The sequence below is a fragment of the Cinclus cinclus genome, chromosome 1 (genome assembly GCF_963662255.1).
Source record: "Cinclus cinclus chromosome 1, bCinCin1.1, whole genome shotgun sequence".
In the NCBI taxonomy this organism is placed as follows: domain Eukaryota; kingdom Metazoa; phylum Chordata; class Aves; order Passeriformes; family Cinclidae; genus Cinclus; species Cinclus cinclus.
This window is the reverse complement of record NC_085046.1, coordinates 150,281,216-150,301,013: the sequence shown is the minus strand read 5'-3', so window position 1 is coordinate 150,301,013 and position 19,798 is coordinate 150,281,216. Positions and strand designations below refer to the sequence as shown.

At 48.6% G+C, this 19,798-nt stretch overlaps 1 protein-coding gene across 1 annotated transcript; it reads left to right on the top strand.

The window, feature by feature from the left end:
- Positions 1-4,538: 4,538 nt before the first annotated feature.
- Positions 4,539-10,586, top strand: LOC134050907 (lymphocyte antigen 6E). The gene is made up of 3 exons (XM_062504325.1): positions 4,539-4,590; positions 8,782-8,901; positions 9,969-10,586. Exons 1-3 carry the CDS (start codon positions 4,539-4,541, stop codon positions 10,175-10,177), a joined length of 381 nt encoding a protein of 126 aa, XP_062360309.1. The 3' UTR covers positions 10,178-10,586.
- Positions 10,587-19,798: the final 9,212 nt, after the last annotated feature.

Here is a 19,798-nt window from a genome sequence, read left to right as displayed (position 1 = left end):
TTAAGGATTAGTGTTGGAGAAGAGAATCACAGATTATTCTGAGGCGGGAGAGCAAAAGGATCAGCAATTCTAACCCTAAAAATCACAACCTGAGGCCAGAAATAGATGGAGACACACCACAGCACAAGGCCAAGGTCCATCCAGGACACGGCTGGAGACACTTATGGGGCCTAAAGGGTTAGGCTTGAGCTTAAAGGGAGGTCCTGGAGCCATGGGCACAGTCTGAGGAGGGTCCTGCTGAGACTGCTCAGGGAAATTAAAGCTTTTGCCTGAGAAACATGCTCTTCTTATACAGTCACGGTTGTTTTCCTGTGAAAACCCTAAAACAGCATGGCTGAGGGTGAGTCATGCAGACTTTGGAAGGAGGAAGTATGAGAATTCCAACACCAGGCAGCAATCCACTTTCACCTTCGGCACGGGGAGAGAAGGGAGAAGGAAATGTGGGTGTCAGCCAGAAGTGAAAGTTGATTGATCTGACAGCCAGACACTGACTGCAGGTTGCAGTTAAAGGGGGCAGATTAAGGTTTTATTCCTTTATCTATGAAAAAATATAATAAATGGCATGGCCCAAAGACCTGGTTGGGCAACTTTATATCAGGGATTTTCAGGAATCTCAGTAGCTACCTCAGAGAAATCCCAGGTGTTTTCCCACGGGATGCAGCAGAAGTGGTAGAGGACAGTGACGTGCTTGTCACCCTAGACAGCAAAGAATAACCTGCAGCTTGGTTTGTCCACGGATAATCTATATCCAGAGCATCCTAGGATGCTCCAAATATGATCCTGAGGGTCTTATGGACAACTTTGATCTGGAGAGATCAGGAGGCACTTCAGAAGGAGGAACATCCAGGGTGGGATGATGAGGAAGGGCTGGGATATGGACTCGGGCCTCATTCAGCCAGGTGAGCAGGAATTCCAGGGATGGTGATTCCCAGCTCCAGCATTCCATGGAGTGTCAGGAGATGTGCCAGCATCTGGGCAAGGAGGATCTCCGTGCCCTGACTATGTTGCAGCAAAGTGCTCTGGGCAGAAGAGAATTTTGGGGATGAGAGGAAGCAGCAAGGATGGAGATCCTGGGTTCCTGCTCTCTCGTGTCCTCCCAGTCCTCTGCCAAACTGATTCCCCACATTTTGGCAGGTGAGACAGGACTGTCCCACAGAGCAGTTCCAACCAACTCTGGAAGAAATCTGAACAATTCCCAACTCCAGAGCATGATGTAAATTACTGGGAAAAAAAAAAAAAAGACTCTGTCCCCTTCCTGTGTCATCGGAGGAAAGCGGTTTGAGCAGTTCTGCTCCACTAACAGGGGAAACGTCTCATTTGCAAATTCCTCTGAGGTTTTGGTGGCTCACGTGCACGGCCAGGCCCAGGAAGTCTCACACAAACCCTGAAATAGAAGCGTGGTGGGGAAGGAACCTCTCTGTGACCCACCCGGCTCCATAGGAGCTGAGCAAGCTCTTTTACTGACCCCGAATTTCAAGCTTTAACTCGTCAAGTGCCTGTTCAACATCAAACCCTTGTAGGCCTAGTTAGTCTAGGTTTAATTTCTGCACTATCTCTGCTGCCCTGACCCATCAAAGACCCGTCACACTCATCATTTCCTGATTTTAACTGTACCCATTCCTCCCTGGTGTGCCACAACCATGAAATATTTACCTTAGTACCAGTTTGCCCTCTGATCCAGCCACTTCCTTATCTCCTTCTCCCTCGAGCGTGTTTTCGTAGCTGTCTCCACCTTTCCCCAGCACAGCCCACATTCCTGGTGCTGGACTCTATCCCTGCTGCCTCTCTTGCTTCACCTTCCTTTTTGTGAAGAAATATTTTTTGGCCTTGCACTCACGATATGAAGGCAGTGGTTCAATAAAGTCCTCCAGTGACCTCCAAACTTGCAAGAAGAGGCTGGAGCACTCAGAGCAGTGTTTTGTGGGCTGGACTAGAACAGAAATCTCTTCCAGCAGAGCTGTTGTGTTGAGCTCTACAGTCTGTCCCACACAACAACCTTGGGGTGGGAGGTGGGAGATGATCTTAGGCCATAGAATATAAAATATCCTGAGTTGGAAGGGACCCAAAAGGATCATCGGGTTCTCAGAATGGCTTCCTTCCTTACCTGGTATAATTCCCACCACAGAAAACTGTTCCCTGGTGGCTCTGGTCACCTCTTCCTTTTGCAGCATCCTGTCATTAGTGCTGTTCCCGCCCAGCCATTCCAGCAGTATCGGGATGACTCCGGATCCCGTGCTGGGTTGTGACCTCTGTGACTCTTAAGTCCTCTCTCTTCCTCCTTATCAGCGGACAGGCCATCTCCAGGTAAACAGTGGGGCTGATAATGTTAAATTTAAGTGTGGGAGAAATCCAGGAAGCTGTAGATACATGTACTCTTCTCTTGGGGAAGAGGAGGTATCATAAAATCCCAAATCTGGGTTGGAAAAGATCACCCAGTTCCAGCCCCCAGCCATGGTCAGGGACACCTTCCACTATCCCTGGTTGCTCCTGTTATAAATACATTTTATGGTATTGTTTTATTGCAAATGTTACGGTGGATACTATGTGTGTTTAAATGGTTTTTAAGATATAGTTTTCTTTAGGAGTAACATAGGGTGAAAAAGTGTCCTTGTAGTAAGTGAACTGCCTGTTTGGTTGGATAACACCCAGTGAAGACACCTGTTGCTGATACACCAGTCACCAGCACTGACCATCTGTAGAAACTGAAAACCATAGCCCAAATTAAGACTGATAAGAAAAATAAATTAAAACCACAGCCAAGAAACACACATGCTCTAAAAAGGTGGACTCAAGAAGTCCATGCAAAACAGATCCTGGAATATGGAAAATAGTTTATAGAAGAGTTTGAAAATGTGTGATAGGTCTATGAATATGCAACAGGCTGATGAATTTAAGGGGTGCCTACAAAACAGCAGCTGAGTGCCAAGCACCTGGCCATTATAACCTTTTGCTTTATTGTCTCTTACTGTCTTTTATTAAACTTCTTAAAATCTAGTAGGAAAGTGGACCCTGTTTTTGACACTCCAAACCTCATCCAACCTGGCCTTGGACACTTCCAGGGATGGGGTAAGCCAGAGCTTCTCTGGGCAACCTGGCCCAAGGTCTCCCCACAGCCACAGGGAAGAATTCCTTCTCCAATACGTAACCAAAATCTACTTCCTCGGCCTGTATGAAACAGGGGTTTTGTAAATGTGTCTGAATTATATTTTCTCAAGTTACCACAAAGCTGAAACTTCCCATTTTTTTAGTATTTGGTTTGTTCCAGCTGCCTGGGACAGTTCCAGTGGAAGATATGAGACCACAGAAACTGCTCAGAAGTCAGTTCCTGCTAGAATACCTGGCAGTGACAAACAAAACTTAACCACAGGAAAGAAAAGGGAAGCAGGGGTTTGCAGGCATAGGTTTGCTTCCCAAGCAGAGTGCTCTGAATGCCTCTGACAAGACAGGAGCTGGAATTCCTCCTGACAGAGGCATTCGCCAAGAAATGCTGACTCTGCAGAATTAAACCCATCTGTGGTACAGAGTTTGTCAAGCCTGCTTGTTTCCTGCTGGCTCACCAGCCTTATCCTCCATTCCCAGGCTTTCCTAAGAGCCAGTTTCACAGGGACCCTCCCTCACTGCCCCTCCTGCAGCTCTTTCCTAGAGGATTTAGTTATTTCCATGGGACCTACTGAATTTGGGACACTCTGATGTTGATCAGGGGACTTATTTACAGTCTGAAGACTCATCTTGCCAAGCAACCCAGGCTGTCCCATGCCACCCCAGCTGCTGGGCTCTTCAAGCTTCCCAATCCCGTATGTCTAATCCAATTTAGGCTCTGGTCAACAGATGGGGGAGTTAGTTCTTTATGAGTTTGGATCTTGAGTGGGGGCTGTGCATGCAGAGGGGGCAGACCTGGAGAGGGGGTGTTGCATGCAGAGACAGGTTCTCTATTGGGGGGAGTCTCGACTGCAGAAGATCCATGCAGGGAGCTCTGGATACAGGGAATATGTGTGTACAAGGGGGGCTGGAATGTGTGGAGGAGGATGTGTGTGCGCTCAAGGGATCTGAGAGGAGATGCACGGAGGAGGGAAGGGAGGCAGGAAATCAGCAGATCCTGTGGGTAGAGGGAGTCACAGAATCACAGAACCCCAGAATAACCTGAGTTGGAAGGACTGGACTTAGATGAGTGGGGTCCAGCATAGAGGCAGTCCCCTGCTCCCGTCTCTTCCTTCAGGAAAACAGAGGGGACCCGAAAAGGGGGCTGGAAAAAAACTCTTGGGGCACGGCTAGGGGAAAGCTGGCTCTGCTCCCCTTTGGCCAGCCGCTGCCACGCCGACACGCTCTTCTGAACGCCCCTTTCCCAGCCCTGGTTCTCCCTAGCGGGGAAACGAAACCAGGCGTGGCCGGGGAGGCGGAGGGGGGAGGCGGCGAGGGGGCCGGACTCGGCCCGCGGGGCGGAGCCGCCGCCCTTTCCCCACCCCCCGCGCCCGGCCCTGCCGCCAGCCCTGAGCTCTTCCAGCCGCCCTGCGCATCTCTCCGGCCACATCGCCCACACCATGAAGGCGCTCCTGTTCGCCGTGCTGGCCGCGGTGCTGTGCGTGGAGAGAGGTAAGGGAAGGGGATACCGCCGCCACCATCGTTTCTCTCGCCATCCCTGCGTTAGAGAGCAAATTGGGGGTTGGGGGAGTGATGCGTGTGGCAGGGTAGGCTGTGGAAGTTGGAGGTTTGTAGGGGTTGGAAGGGGCTTGGAGGCGCAGCGCTGAGCCGCGTTACGGTTCGAGCGGGATGCGGGGATGTCTTCCCAAGACCTGCCTCGCAGCAGTTCCTCCTGAACCAGGAACTTCGGGGCTTCCCCGCCTGTATGAATAGGTGAGCATCTCCAGCTGTGCGGGTGGATAGCCTGGAGCTTTTCCCAGTTTGCAGCTCGAACAAAGAGCAGGGCCGGCTCCGCTCCCCCTTTTTTATTTTATTTTATTTTTTTTTTTTGTTGGCGCAGCCAGCCGGGATAACGGCGCTGGGATGGGCTGAGATGCGGCCGAGAGGAAGGAAGGTGGAAGGGGGAGAGGCAGCCCAGCCCCGGCAATGGCTGATGGAGCAAAGTCAGGGCAGAGCCGCTCGTGGTTCTGCCCCTTCCGAGCATCTTTCGGTGGCCGGTGCGGAGCGCGATGACCCCTAAGGGACGATGCCCTATGGGGCGCATCCTGCGGCGAACGCTGTTGCTGTGTATTAAACTACCAAGTTGCCCAAGTCGCAGGGCCTGCCATCCCCCTCCTTCCCTATCGACTCCATTCCTCACTATCCAAAACTCCTCGGGGCCGTGCAAAACCACGCATTGTTCCCATATGTCGCTGCTTGGAGAAGCCAAACAAAGAGCAAACGGGAGAGTTCTGAGCTCTCCCAACCCTCGGGTCCCTGCTTGTTGTCGGAGACGAAACTATCTGTTTGCTGCCCTTTCCCATTTCCCCCTTCCCTGTGGGATTCGGGAAGCCACTGGCAATGGAAGCGTTGAGTCTCGGGCAGAGCCCAGCTGGGAGGATGGGCGGGCCAGGCCAAGGCAGTGAAGGGTTCCATTCCTCCCCCCACCCAAAAAAAAACCCAAAAAAACAAACCACCGAAAAACAACAAACCACAACCCTTGCAGCTTTAAAAGTAAGTTTTTATCCTGGCAAAAGGGTTTGTTGCAGATGGTTTTATCCCCAAACGCTTCCAGTATATCCTGGGGGGATTTCGCACGAGAGCTTTACCCCCTGCTGAAAGATCTTGCCTATGGATCTTGATAAGGATTTTGCCTAAGAGAATGGAAAAGCTGCAGAAGCAACAGCATTTTCCTGGTGCTGCCGAGCTCCAGAGTGGGCTTTTAAAGGCGTTTTTCTCCCTGTCTTTGCAAGAATGATTCAACCCCTTATCTGAAGGAATTCCCCTAAACGTCCTGCTCTGTTTTGTGAGGTCTTTGTTCCTCCGAGAAGCCAAGCAGCAAACAAATAAACATATAAATTCTTCCGTTGGTGAAAACAAGGCTTCTCTTTTGCATTGTTCAGTCTTGGGTGGTTTTTTTCTTTTTTTTTTTTTTTCTTTTCTTGTAACCTTGAGCTCCAACTCTTTGCTCCATCTACAGCTGCATGAAATTAATTCTTCCACCCCTCTTGTGCCTTTTGTCTAAGCCCCTTAGCCTGTTTGTGTTCTTACAACTCTGCAGTTGGTCTTTTTTGGGGGGGGGGCAGAAAGGGTCTGAATATTTCCTTTCTTAAACTCTGCCTCTCCTGGAAGGATTTTTTTCTGTTAAGACAAGGGGTAGGTGTGACAATGGAAAACATGGGGACAGGTAGGACATGCAGGAGCAGGGATTGAGTCACGTGGCAGAGAATTTCATGCCCAACAGCACTTTTATGTCATGCCCAAAGATTTCTGGTGTGTTTGTTCCTGGAGCCTTTAATGAACAGCATTGCACCACTCGTGCCTTCAGTGCAGTGACCAAACACATATGGGGACATCTGTCCTGCCAGAATGCCCACAGGAAGCCTGCAATCCACTTCATTCCTGATTGCTGAAGATTTCTGGGATGAGTCAATTTGCCCCCTCGGGGTGGTTGTGAGGTGAAGAGTTTGGGACAGGTCACCTGAGACTTGGGAGCAGAACTGGGCTTCACTTCGAGGTCCCGCATGGAGCTGTGGCCAACCCAGCCAGGGACAATGACTCAGTGGCTGGTCCCATCCTCCTCTCCCTCTCGTAAATGCAGAGATCCACTGAGGAATCTCTCCTGGAGGTTTTGACTCAGCTGGTCTCAGCCCTGTAATCCTGGTGCTGTGGGTTGTGGTGTGCTCAGGTAACCCGAGTTTGTTGTAGGGATCCTTGCCAGACTAAGGATCCTTGGAGGATGCATGAGCCAGTCCAGGAAATTCCTGCTTGGGGGGTTATGGTGTTGGCTTCTACTCCAAAACAGTGATTTGGCTGCTCTGCTGTGACATTCAGGATCTCCCACTAACCCACTTTAATCTGTTTCTCTGAGATTGTATTTTGTTTTTTTTCTCCTCCTCGGCTGTGGCTGCTCAAAAGTCATTCATCTGAGAGCAATTGTGTTTTTTTCTCATTTTTCTTGTAAGAACCTTTTATTTTCCTGAGAGAAACAGGAATGAGAAGAACCTTGAGATGTGCAGTGCTATGGCAGAGTGGGACAGATGCTGAGCAATATTTGTCAAAATAATAATTCTTCAAAATATCCACATCAGGGTCTGCTGAGTCTTAGGAAGCTCTCCCAGGGCTTCCCCTACTTCACTTCCTTAGGAAAGTATTCCAAGTGGGTCTACAGAAAGCTGGAGAGGGATTTTTTTTTACAGGGATAGGACAAGCAGGAATGGCTTCAAACTGAAAGAGAGTAGGTTTAGACTGGATATTGGGAAGAAATTCTTCCCTGTGAGGGTGGTGAGGCCCAGAGAAGCTGTGGCTGCCCGATCCCTGGAAATGTCCGAGGCCAGGTTGGATGGGGCTTGGAGCAACTTGGGATAGTGGAACTGACTGGTCCTGAAGCTCCCTTCCAACCCAAACCATTCCATGATTCTTTGATAATCCATTTGTGGTGGGGCTGAAGGAGGTAAGAGCAGGGAGGGGGCTGCCTTGCATTTCGCACCCCGAATCAGCTCCCACTCTGATATATCTAAAGTAAATACAGAAGGGGAAAGGCAGTGCCTCGTGGAAGGGCTGCCTGGGAGCTCCAGAATCCCGAGTCCATGGAACACTGGGAACAGACCTGATCTGTCTGCATATGTAGGTCAACAATTGCAGCGTGGATGTGATGCTCTTGTATGCAAAATATAGAGATCAAAGTGCCCATGGTCCTGCTGAGTCTCTGGCCCAGGCTGTCTCCACAAACATTTCACACCCCAAATGCTGTTTTCCAATCATTCCTCTTTGTGAGGGATGAGAGCCAGCTAGTCCATCCTGCTGCTGTAGGATAAGCTATAAATGGCCTCAAGTTGCTTCGGGGGAGGTTTAGTTTGGCAATGAGGAAAAGTTTCTTTACTGGTCAAATTTTGGAACAGTGGTAGAATCACTATCCCTGGAAGTGTTAAAAAAATTGCGCAGCTGTGTTACCTAAAGTCTTGGTTCAGTGGTGAATTTGGCAGTGCTGGGTTAATGGTTGGATTCAAATATCTTAGCGGTCTTTTCTTGAAATGATTCCAAGATTCTATAATTTTAGAATTATATCAAGACCAGTCTTGCATGTCTTGAGTGTTCTGCAGCTGAAAACTAATTTCCATTTACAAATGCCTGATCTTGGTGCCCAAAGCTGGGTCATAGAAGGTGTGAACTTGTGGTGACACCTGGAGCATTTCCCATCAGTGTCACAGAATCATAAAATCAGAATGGTTTCCCTTGGAAGGGACCTAAAGATCATCCAGTTCCAACCTCTGTGCCCCAGGCAGGGACACTGTGTTTGTGGTGGCTGAGCTGAACAAGCCCAAATCTCAAAAATTCATCTCTGGAGTTTGGTTTCAAGTTGGCAGCTGTATCTTGGACACATTGCTGGTGCAAACAGGGAGGTGACAGAAAGTGCCAGGCTGTGGTTGTATCAGCTTTAGCTGATAAGAGCTTGAAATGCCTCCCTGAGGCTTGAACCCTTCCCTTGGCCAATTTTTTTGGGGGGCAGAAAAAAAAAAATCCCCTGTTGCAGGTTGATAAAACTGAAACAGAAAGTATGGCTGTGGGGCAAATGCGAGACGTCCCGTGGGACAGAGGTGGGGACCTCCAAGGTGAGGACATCTTCCCACCAGCCCCTAAATGAGGTTTGCCTTTCTCTTGCAGCCCACACGCTCATCTGCTTTTCCTGCTCGGATGCCTCCTCCAACTGGGCCTGCCTGACGCCTGTCAAGTGTGGAGAGAATGAAAACCACTGCGTGACGACCTACGTCGGAGTGGGACTCGGTGAGTGGTGACAGAACCTCCTCCTGCCCCTCCTGGCTTCTCTCCTGGGTCACCTGCTGAGCTGCAGTGAGGCTTTGCCTTCTTCTGGCTGGGGTGGGGAGGGGGGGAAAAGGGAAAGTTCTGCTTAGCAACTGAGTGTCGGACCATCCCACGGGAATTCTTGGGAGGGACGCGCTGCCAGGAGGAGTCACGTTAAAGCCCACGTGCCTGCACCGATGCCCGCGAGTCTGGGGGGAATTTCGGGCTGGGGGCGGGGAGTTTGCTGATGAATAAGTGAAAGCGTGGAGGATGCTGCAGGCTCCCTGTGTGGGAAGCTGCAGGGTTGCTATTCTTGCTGATTTTTTGCCTCGTGTTTGGGTTCTTCATTCCTGAATCCTACCTTTGCCTCACTTTTTGTGGATGAGAAGGGAAGGGAGGGTTGCGGATTTCCTTCCTGAGTGCATGGAGAAATTTGGGGGATTCTGTCTTTCCCAGCTGCTGTTCCAAGGGAGGCAGGATGCTCTGGCAGATCTCCTGGTGCCTTTGCAGGAACCAGAGCCCATCCTGGCTCTCCCTGGCAGGAGGAGAGGGAATTTCATGCCCAACTCTGCAGTGTGGGTGGGTCAGATGTGCGCAAACAGAGACTAGGAGCTTTTTTAAACTTCCTTTGTAGCCCAGTGCTAATGGTTTCCTCTTTCCTGCCTCTTAACATGTGCTGTGCCTCTCTGGAAATGCAGACATGGCTCCCGAGTATCTCCCCAGTGCTCCCTGTCTCCCTAGAGGAGCCCCAGAGTGAACCTCAAGAGGGATTTTTGGGATTCCTCACCAGAGCTGTTGCGGCTGAACATTGGCCAATCCAAAGGGGTGTTGTGTGGTCTCTGGGGTGTTTGTGGGAGCTTATCACAGGTGATCCTTGATAAGATGGGCTGGCTGGGATTCCTGTCTCCAAGAACCACTTCATCCTCTCTGTGCCAGCCTGGCTATTGCAGTGCTGTAATTCCTTTGCGGAGCAGGTGGTCAGAAACCCCCAAGAAAACCCATTCTAAACCTGTCTCTTTTCCTTCCTCTCTACCCCTCCCCAAATCCAGGCGGCAAATCCGGCCAGTCCATCTCCAAGGGATGCTCTCCCATCTGCCCCAGCGCTGGGATCAACCTGGGAATAGCGGCCGCCTCCGTTTACTGCTGCGACTCCTTCCTCTGCAACATCAGCGGTTCCAGCAGCGTCCGAGCCAGTTCCACGATCCTGGCCTTGGGAATTCTCATCAGCCTCCTCTACGTCCTCCAGGCTCGCCAGTGATGGGGCTGCCTGAGGAAGAGCCACCTCCCACGGGTCTCGTTAGCCAATATCTTCTCTGTTGCTGTCTGCAAGGAGATCCTCTACTTCTCAGCAGGCTTCCAAGGTGATTGTTTCCCAGACTTTTTGCTCTTCCAAGTGTTGGAGACCTGGGCGATTTGGCCGAGCTGTTCTCCTCCTGTGGACCTCTCCCGCTGCACTCTCGCTCCTCCTTTGCCAAGGTGGATAATTTTGGAAGGGTTTCTGCTTTTTCTACCTATTAATAACACCTCCTCACCTCCCCCCTCATTTCTAAGGTTGGTTAAACCAGGCTGGGACTCGCTGAGAACAGAATCACCCCAAGCACCGCCAGGTCTGCTCCAGCACATGGGTGGCACAGGCAGTGGGAATGCAGGATCCAAAAGGAGACACATTCCAGGCCCCTCGCAGCTGCAGTCTCTTTTTATAAAATAATCTCGTTTCTTCTGCTCCTGGGATGACTTTTCTGGAAAACCAATGCCATGTACCTTGTCCTTCCAAGTTCTGTAAGTGCCAGACCTGAATAAACTTGCTCCTGTTGTTACCTGAGATGGGACGTGTGTGTGTTTCCTTGCTCCAGGGATTAGGAACTCTTTTATGGAAAATCCCAATATTGTACCCAGCATGAGGGTCCCCCACCCTCTCAAGCAGCTTTTGGGTGCTTCATCTCCACATCCTTTCCAGTTGTGAGCATCAAATCCATCTCCTCCCTGTTGCTGTCCTTCCTCATAGAAACCTCTGGGCCAGCTTGTTCCACCTCCTTTGGGAATGACTTTTTTTCCAGGTGCATTTTAGTGCTAAATGCCAGGTTTTGGGGTCTGAGTCAAGTCTAAATGGCAGAGTTACCCTGGCAGCAGGACTCTGAAGCGAATCTGCATTTTACTAAGACTTGGTGCCTCAGTTTCCCCACTTTGGACTTGTCATGGTGACCACCACAATGGTGATACCTGAATGACCATGGGCAACAGGTCTGAAAAATTTGGTGAAGTCCGAGGAGAAGATGTCAACACCCAGATCTTTAGGTCCAGCCTTCAATGCCTGATGGTGCCCATGGACTGCTAGAGGTGACTCTGCCACCCAACCTTCCACATCTGCTGTCTCTCAGCTCCCAGGATCTTCCCAGGTGTTTTGTCAAGGTTTTTGCCAGAAGTTCTCAGCTGTCCCATGGGAGATGTGTCCTCCTGCCCTCTCTGTGTCATCTGTCCTGCCTACTCTGCTTGCCTGTGGACCTGCTCGACACAAACCAAGCCAAAATTCAGCCTTAAACTGCCAAGTTCAAGCTTTTTTGTCACTTCCATTGATTGTTCAGAGGTGCACTGGGCTTTTTTTCTCTATTTATGACAGCAAAACCCAGGTGTTGGCACATTTTAGCCATGCCTTGTACCTGCTTCTCCTATTCTGTGTCAAAACCCAAACAAAAGCTCCACAAACCTTCAAGTTCCACCTTTGTCCCCTCTTCAAGGCGTGATAAATGAAAGGTGGATGCAGTTGTACAGAAATACTGGTAACAAAAGTGGTTTTATGGCTTTTCTCCCCCCCCTCCCTTTTCCCCCTCTTTTAATTAAACTGACACAGATGTTAATGACAGCTTTTCCAGCAGGAGGGATGGGTCAGTGGGATATGATCTGCAATTTATTGGTTAATTTGGGAAGAATGCATCACTTGTGTTGGTCCTTGGATGTGCCTTCCTTTGGATAATGCATCCTCCTGGGACCTTGGGCCTAAGGTGCCCCACAAACCTTTGCTATGCACGTGGAGCACAGGGAAAACTGGGGGAAAACTCCTTAAACTGAGATGAATATTCCCCAGCTTCCCTGTGCCTCAGCCTTCCTCCCAAAGTGGTTCAAAACCTCATTTTTTTGGGTTCATTTGTCCCTCAGCACTTGCTGTGACACCGAGGTGGCACCCAGAGCACTCCACATTGAATTTTGGGGGCTCTGTCTTTTCTGGCCATCTGGAAAAAGGTTTTGGGGTTGGTTTGGGACTCAATTACCTTTAGCAAAGAGCTGAACTTCAAAGCCATCAGCTGTGTCCTGATGTCCATCCATGCTTTTATGAGGATCCTGATGATGCCACACTGGACAGCCCCATGGGCTGAAGACCTGGTTGTCTCCTCCAAGGGCCCTGGTTGTCTCCTCCAGGCACCATCTCCTTCCTTTCTGGGGGTTCCTTGGCCATTGCCAAGGACTTGGTTGTGCCAAGGAGCAAGGCTCACAGGAAGAGCATCCAGAGGCTGCTTATCCCAATAAATAACAAATTATATTCATGGAATTGCCAGGGAACTGAGCTGAGGGTTGGTTGGATAAATTTACCATGGAGATTTGTTTTTCTTCCTCGCTCTCTTTTTGTCTCTTCCTTCCCATGTACTCTAATCTAGATTATGGAAAAAGGGATATTTTCAGTATTTCCTTTCCTGGCAAAGATCTCTTGGATAGATCCATGTGTGTTTGAGAGAGGGAGCGGTGACAGCTTGTCACAGTTGAATCCCAAACACTTTCTCATCAGTCATGCCAACTCTCACTATTCCTGGTCCTCTTCTAGGTTTATTTTTTGCCTCCAAATCCCCAGAATGACAAATCTGGTGAGAACCTCCCCTGTTGTGAAACACAGAATGAAAAATGGGCAGGTGAAGTAATTGAAGCCATTAATAATAAGACAGCAAGTAGGCAAAACACAAGATGTATGAAATGTTCAGACTGGTGGGTTGTTAAACCAAATGCTGGATTTGGAATTTGAGGGCCTGAAGAGCTTTGGATGTGTTTCTATGGACTGTGGAATTAAGAGATCAAAATCTGAGCATAAAACTCAGATATTCATTTGTTCTGACATGACAAGAGATTATGAGGGAAGGAGGTTTGGCTCCCTAGAAGCATAAAATATCCTGGAAGAGTTTTTTACTAAAAGTTACGAGCTGAAGTGAAATACTTGCCCACTTTGGAGCGTGTTCCTGAGAAAATGGTTTCAGTGCTTCCATCCTGGAAATGGCTTTAATTCACCAGCAGCTGCTGCCATCTCCCACTACCCCACCAAGGGCTCACATTTTTGTGGATTGTCTAAAACGCTCAAAATCCACTGTGGCATCAGCCCTTCCCACCCAGGATCTGAGGGTTTGCTGTTTGCCCAAGGGCAGGACTTCAAAATGAACAGAGTTCTTCCAGCTGGTTTTGAGAATGTTTTTTTTTTGTTGTTGTTGTTGTTTTTTTTTTTTTTTAAACGGCAAAATTTATTTTGGAAACCACAAACCTGAGTGACTTCCTTGCTCCAACAGAACAAATGATCAGTTGCTTAATTATTACTCCAAGGATCCATTTTGTTGCTCCAAGGATGCCCTGGATTGGTGTTGATTTGCTCAGGTTGGGGATTTTTTGAAGGGATTTGTCTCCCAGGGGCTTTATTTGCCATGAGAAAAGGAGGATGTGGTCCCACCACCCCTGTGGGAAGCTCTGGTGGGGGTGTCTGTGTGTCCATGGGATGAGCTATAGGATCCATGCCCTCTGGAAAAAGCAGATGTGGTGCACATCTGGATGCCTGGAGGTTTAGGGCCCTTTCCCCTGCTCTGGTTAGTCCAGGTGTTTGGGATGAAGGTGGCTGTGGATCCTTGATCCTGAAGGAGTTGTTTCACTCCTCTCTGAGGCTGTTAAACAGGAATGGGAAAAGAAACGCCCAGTTTTGCATTTTGGGAATGCCCATGGTGCCCAGGGAAGAGAAGCCCTGGGTTGGTCCTGCCACCTACTGGCTTTTGCCAGACTTGGTGGAGGAACTTGGAAGTCCAAATCTCCGAAATTAAGGTGGATGAGCTGCCTCAAACCAAATATTTGCACCCAAAGCAGAGAATCATTATCAGCAGAGACAGATTGAAGGTTTTAATTTGTCCAGCTTTACTCTGTGGAAATTGAGAAATAAAAGGCTTAAGAAGCTTCCCAAATCCAACATTTTCCATGGGAGCACTTTTTCCCAGCCCTAATCCTCCTGTTTCTTCAAATGAAAATATATTAAGTCAGTCAAACGTTGCAGAAAAAAAAAATGCTGGCACATTTTATTTCAGCTTTGTTGGATGATTTGAGGTGGTTTCCCTGAAATGTTGATTTTACTAATCCCTATCTGTGAGATTTGTAACTGTGTATTATCTTTATTGTAATGGGATAAGTGGGATAAAGAAATCCATCCCTTTAAATATATTAACCTAAGTATAAGTGAAGTGTATGTTCCATCTTGTTTCTTATACTCTAATAAAAAATATATGGAATTAATTAAAAAATATATACTTGGAAGGAGATTTTTGGGTAGTTCTGCAGATATTCCAGATATTAACTCTTGTTTTGTGTGGAAGGAAAATGCCTGGATTGTATTCCAAGCTCAGGACTGCAGGTTGTGGGCTGGATAAAAGGACAGACTGAATTTAGGGACTAAAGGAGGGTTAAATGGCTACATTTCATCTCAAGGCCATTGGAATCTCTTCCTGGGGATGAATAAAGAACAGGGATTGTCTTTGCCTTCAATAGCTCATAAATATCCTTGACTTGCCCATGACCCTGCTGGGAATGGAGATGGGATTTGGCCTTGGAGCCTGCACTCTTCCTTGTGGGAGAGGGCAGCTATTTTGGGCACAGAAAGGGCCCTGTGAGGGTGTCCGTGGGCAGCTGCTCCTCTTCCTGCACTCCCAGGGATCCAGCCCTGCTCCTGCCTCCGGACAGATGGACACACGGACACACAGGGCTGGGTGCTCTGGAGATTTCCCTCTGCTCTCCCAACATTCAGCTCTGCAAAGTTACGTCATTCTAATTTTTGTTTAAAGATTTTAGGGGGATACCAGCTGGATCCCGTGGGAGATGGGATTATATTCCCTGGGGAATTTAAGACAAATGTGGGATAACAGCGATGGGCTTGGGAGTTTAATTCATTTTATTTGGATAATTCTGGGCTGAAGTACCATTTCCACTGCAATCCATATTTTGCAGCCTGGTTTGCAAGTGCTTTTTGGGATGGGAGGGCTCCAGTGGTGATGGGGATGTTTTGGGGATGTTGCATAGCCAGGGATCACAGAAAAAGCCTGCACGTTCCTCCCGCCTGGCGTTCCCATTTCTCCTCATGTTGTCACCCATGTCCCAGCTCCTCTGTTCCCTAAGGATCTGCCTGTCTCTGCACAGGTCCTGGATGGGCTTTTCCATATTTCAGCTGTTTGAAAAGTCAAGGGAAATGGTGCCACATCTCCTGTTTGCTCTTCAGATGTTCCTCACTGGCATCCCAAGGTTGTCCTGATCATCCCAGAATGGGAGACACCAAACGGGCTGAGTGGGAGAATTCCAGCCTTCCCATCACAGGATTCTGCAATGGTTTGGGTTGGAGGGGACTTTCAAGATAAACTCATTCCAACCCTGTTCCACTTTCCCAGGTTGCTCCAACCTGGCCTTGGACACTTCCAGGGATGAGGCAGCCACAGCTTCTCTGGGAAGTCTGTGCTTCACCACCCTCACAGGGAAGAATTTCTTCCCAATATCCCATCTATCCCTACCCTCTGGCAGTGGGAAGCCATTCCCCCGGGAATGGGGAATGGGAATGGGAAGCCATTCCTGTCCCTCCATCCCTTGCCTGAAATTCCTCTCCAGCTCTCCTGGAGCCCCTTTAAGCACTGGAAGGAGCTCTGAGGTCTCCCTGAATCCTTCTCCAGGCTGGACATTCCCAGCTCTCCCAGCCTGGCTCCAGAGCAGAGGGGCTCCAGCCTTTGGTGCATCTCTGTGACCTCCTCTGGATTTGCTCCAGCAGGTTCCTGCCATCCATGTGCTTATGATTCCAGACCTGGATACAGTATTCCTGATGGGATTTCATGAGGGCAGAGCAGAGGGGTTATATCCTACCCTTTGCCATCTCCCTGGACAGGTCTCCTCTCTATCAAATACAGCTTTTGGAGGAGGAAAAAGATCTGGAACTGAAGAGGAGTCTCTAAAAAGCTGATTCATTTGGGAGTTTTGACATGGAGGTGTCAAGAAAGGCGTATAGAAGGGAGTTTGTGGTGCTAAAGGAAGAAAAGAAAAAAAAAGACAGGGTGAAGAGCTCCACCTTCCTGCCAGTGCTGACTCCACCTGCTTTCCTCCCACTTCCTTTTCTCCCCATTCCATGGATTTTGAGACATCCTGGGGGAAATGGCATCTTGAGGCTGGGAAGGTGGGAGGAGGCTGTAAAAGTGGAGAGGTGCTTCATGTGGCTGTGGGAACATGTTCCAACCTTCTTGTTGGAACCCAAAAACCTGGGATTTTTGAGCTTTCTGACACTGACCCCCAGGAGAACACTGCTTTTGACTTGAGGCCTTGGAGAAGGCTCCCAAATTTGAGTGATGGAGTTGGAAACAATGGTGTGTAGTTAGAATAGAAGTGTGTGATTTCACCTGGTGAAGGGTTTTGAATTTGGAGTTTTTAGAATATAATAATAGGTATGGGACAAGATGGAGGATTTTGGGTGTTGTTTCTTTCTGTCTTCTTCTTCCTTCTTTATGATTTCAGGCAGGAGTTTCTGGTTGGATAGTTAGTGCTGCACTGCGGGTCACAGGAGTTTGGTTATTGGGTCAAAAGTATAAATAATACAGGTGTTAATTCTCTACTGGACTGTTTAGCTTTAAAATACCTTGTAACTAGGTAGATTTGGCTTCATTTTGCTTGCTTTTTGGTAGCTAGAAGTGTTGCAGAAGTCTCCGTACTTTAGATAAAATTTAATAAACAACCAAGTCCGAATAAGAGAAATTACTCTCTTTCATGTTTTTAATCCTGACTCTGAGTGAAGACAGAAGAAAATGAAGGCAAGCCACTGATTAAGTGGTGCAGCTAACCCCTTACGCCTTCCCACTTATCACCTCCCAAGGAAAAGAGATTTCAGAAGTTGCACAACGTGGCTGGGTCTCTGTGATCTGACCTTTCCCGGGATACAGGGAGCACTCGGCCACCTGAGCTGACATTAATAACTTCTCCTGTGCGTGGGAGTGATTTAAAGCTGCACGGAAATGTAACACAAACAGCACCAAACTCATGGGGGCAGAGGTGTGAGTAGCTCCGTGCTCTGCTCCACTCCAATTAACACCAGCAACTGGGTGGGTTGAATTTCACACGGATTCTTGTCACATTTTGCCACCCAGAGCTAAACCAGGTGCTTTCCACAGGTGCCAAGTGCCCCTGGCTCAGATTCCATCTCTCGTTGCTCGGATTGTGGCGATTCACTCACCCGTTTTTGCTCCAGAGGCTGAGTTTTGCACCTGAGCTCAGACCAGTAAAACCTGCTGGTGCCAGGAGCAGCAGCACCCATTTAGTGCCAAACTATGACAGGAAAAGATGAAAAAAAAAAAAAAAATCAAGTTCAATTCACTTAGCAGATAAAAGATGGTGGTACCTTGTACTTACAATGTGACTACTCAGGTTCTTTATAAGGACAAGGTGGAGCTACTCCTGCTGGAGTTCAACTCCTGGGTTGTTCAAGCCAATTTAGATAAACTCAATTTTTCTCTTTATTTTTACCTGGAGGTTTCTCGTCCTCAAGTTGGTTGGAACCAAGTGATTACAAACCACGAATTTTGGGAACAGTGAAAATTTAAAAATACCGAAATTATCCTGAAAAGTCCTTCCTTCCTTAGGAAATGATCTGGGAGGAGGGATTTGCATTTTCTTCTGTTGTCAGGAGGTGGCAGCGGCAGGTCCCAGTTCTGCCAGTGTGTTCCCTTGGGATGGACTGGGATGGGAGTGCTGCCATTCCAGGACCACAAGCCCCTTCTCCTAAGGGACATGATGGAGACAGAACTTCATCTGGAACCTGTGGACGAGGACTAAATCCATCCCAGACCTCTCTTTGACCCTTTTCCATGGCAGATGCTGTGGGGCCCCCGGAGCCCTCCCTTCCCAGCCTGTTTTTCAGGCTGAAAAAACCCATCTGTCTCACAACTCCTCGTGTGGCTTGGGGTTAAATCCGTGCTCCGAGCCACGTGAAATGTTGGGATCACAGGGATGTGGTGGGATAGCTCAGAGGGTTGAGTTCTGCTGTGGCTGGACTCTGGGCAGGGAGAGGGGGTAGATCAGGACAGGTGGTGGTGTTGTGGGTATCTGATAACAGCCTGGTCAGGTGGGGGTAGATAAGGCCTTTTCCAGACTTCTGGAACAAACCTCACATTCCCAACTGACTTCTTTTATTGTGAAGCCATTCCCTCTTGTCCTTCCACTCCAGGCCCTTATCCAAAATCTCTCTCCAGCTCTCCTGGAACCCCTTTAGGCACTGGAAGGAGCTCTAAAGGTCTCCTCAGAACCTTCTCTTCTCCAGGCAGAAAAATCCCAATTCAGCCTTTCCTCACAGGAGAGGTGTTGTTTTCCTCACCTTTCCCAGGGAGAAATGCTCTGGGAGCCACAAGTTTTGGGATCAGAAAACATCTTCCTGAAATCTTCAAGCATCTGGAGGCCATACCTGGGCAGTTTTTGGTGCAGGACACATTGAGCCTCTCACCTGGGCAGTTGAATCTTCATTCAAGTTTTATACTGGTTTGGGCAGCTCCCAGCAACCAAAAGCATGGATATATCCAGCTCCAATGCCAAGCTCTGCAGGACTAGAGGGAGATGAAAAGGCCCTGGAGGCAAAGCTGGTACTTTTCAGTCAGGTTATTTAGTGTTTTACACTTGTTGTCCTTGTTCTTCCCTTCTGGGTCAGCGAAGTGACTCAGGTAGGACAGTATCTCCTATTCCTTGGATTAAGTCTGGAACAAAGGCAGGGGATAATTAAGGCAGGTGACAGCTACACTGAGTGAGTGATTTACATTCCTGCATCATTAACAATACCTTGTAAAGGCTGGATGGAGCAAAGCATCTGCAAATAAGTGATTGCTGCCTCAGTCAGAGTTGACTGGGAAGGGAGAATTTCTCTGCTTAGAAGCAAAAAGAACAAAAAGGAGCAAGAAAAGAATTGATAGGGAAGGAATTAAAATTCCCACTAGTTATAAATATATGATCAATCCTTTCTATGCACATCATAAACACACTTTAGGAATTATTAACTCCTCTAAGACTCCCTCATGGGATTGCTGTATCCATGTGCTGGCCACTGGCCAGGGAAATGATGGATGTGAAGGTCTCACCCGGAAAGAGTTAAGAGCTACACAGAGGTTAATCTAAATTATAACCTTAATAAGATAAGAGGTACCTGCATGGAATTCTGAGAGGGAGAAAAACAGGTTAGGAAAAAAAAAATAGACAGGTGAATGATTACCTGGAGGGAGCAGGAGTCCTTATAAAAATAAATCATCTTGTTCCTGCCTTCTTGTCCTGGGGAACATCCAAGGCATCTCTGAGCCCCTGGTGAAGCTCACAGCACATGGCTGGGGCAGAGAGGAGGACACAGTGAGGTCTGGTGGGAATCTGGGATGAGCAGCAGAATTAAGGAACTCTTTGTGGGGTGGTCTGACAGGTCTGCCCTGGGTCTGGCTTTAATCACATTCTCTCAGGTCTCTATTGGAGCCAGGAGACAACAGAACCCTGGGGTGCATCAAAAGGAATGTGACCAGCAGGTCCAGGGATGGGGTCTGTCCCTCTGCTCCACTCCCTCTAGATATCACCTGGAGTTCTGTATCCAGCTCTGGGGTCTAAC

What these genes read in the sequence shown, in the direction of transcription:
- LOC134050907 (XM_062504325.1), top strand. Translation starts at nt 4,539, where the DNA reads ATGAAGGCGCTCCTGTTCGCCGTGCTGGCCGCGGTGCTGTGCGTGGAG. An exon ending in GGTGCTGTGCGTGGAGAGAG is followed by an intron (nt 4,591 to 8,781) that starts GTAAGGGAAGGG and finishes TTTCTCTTGCAG; the next exon opens with CCCACACGCTCATCTGCTTT. An exon ending in CTACGTCGGAGTGGGACTCG is followed by an intron (nt 8,902 to 9,968) that starts GTGAGTGGTGAC and finishes CCCCAAATCCAG; the next exon opens with GCGGCAAATCCGGCCAGTCC.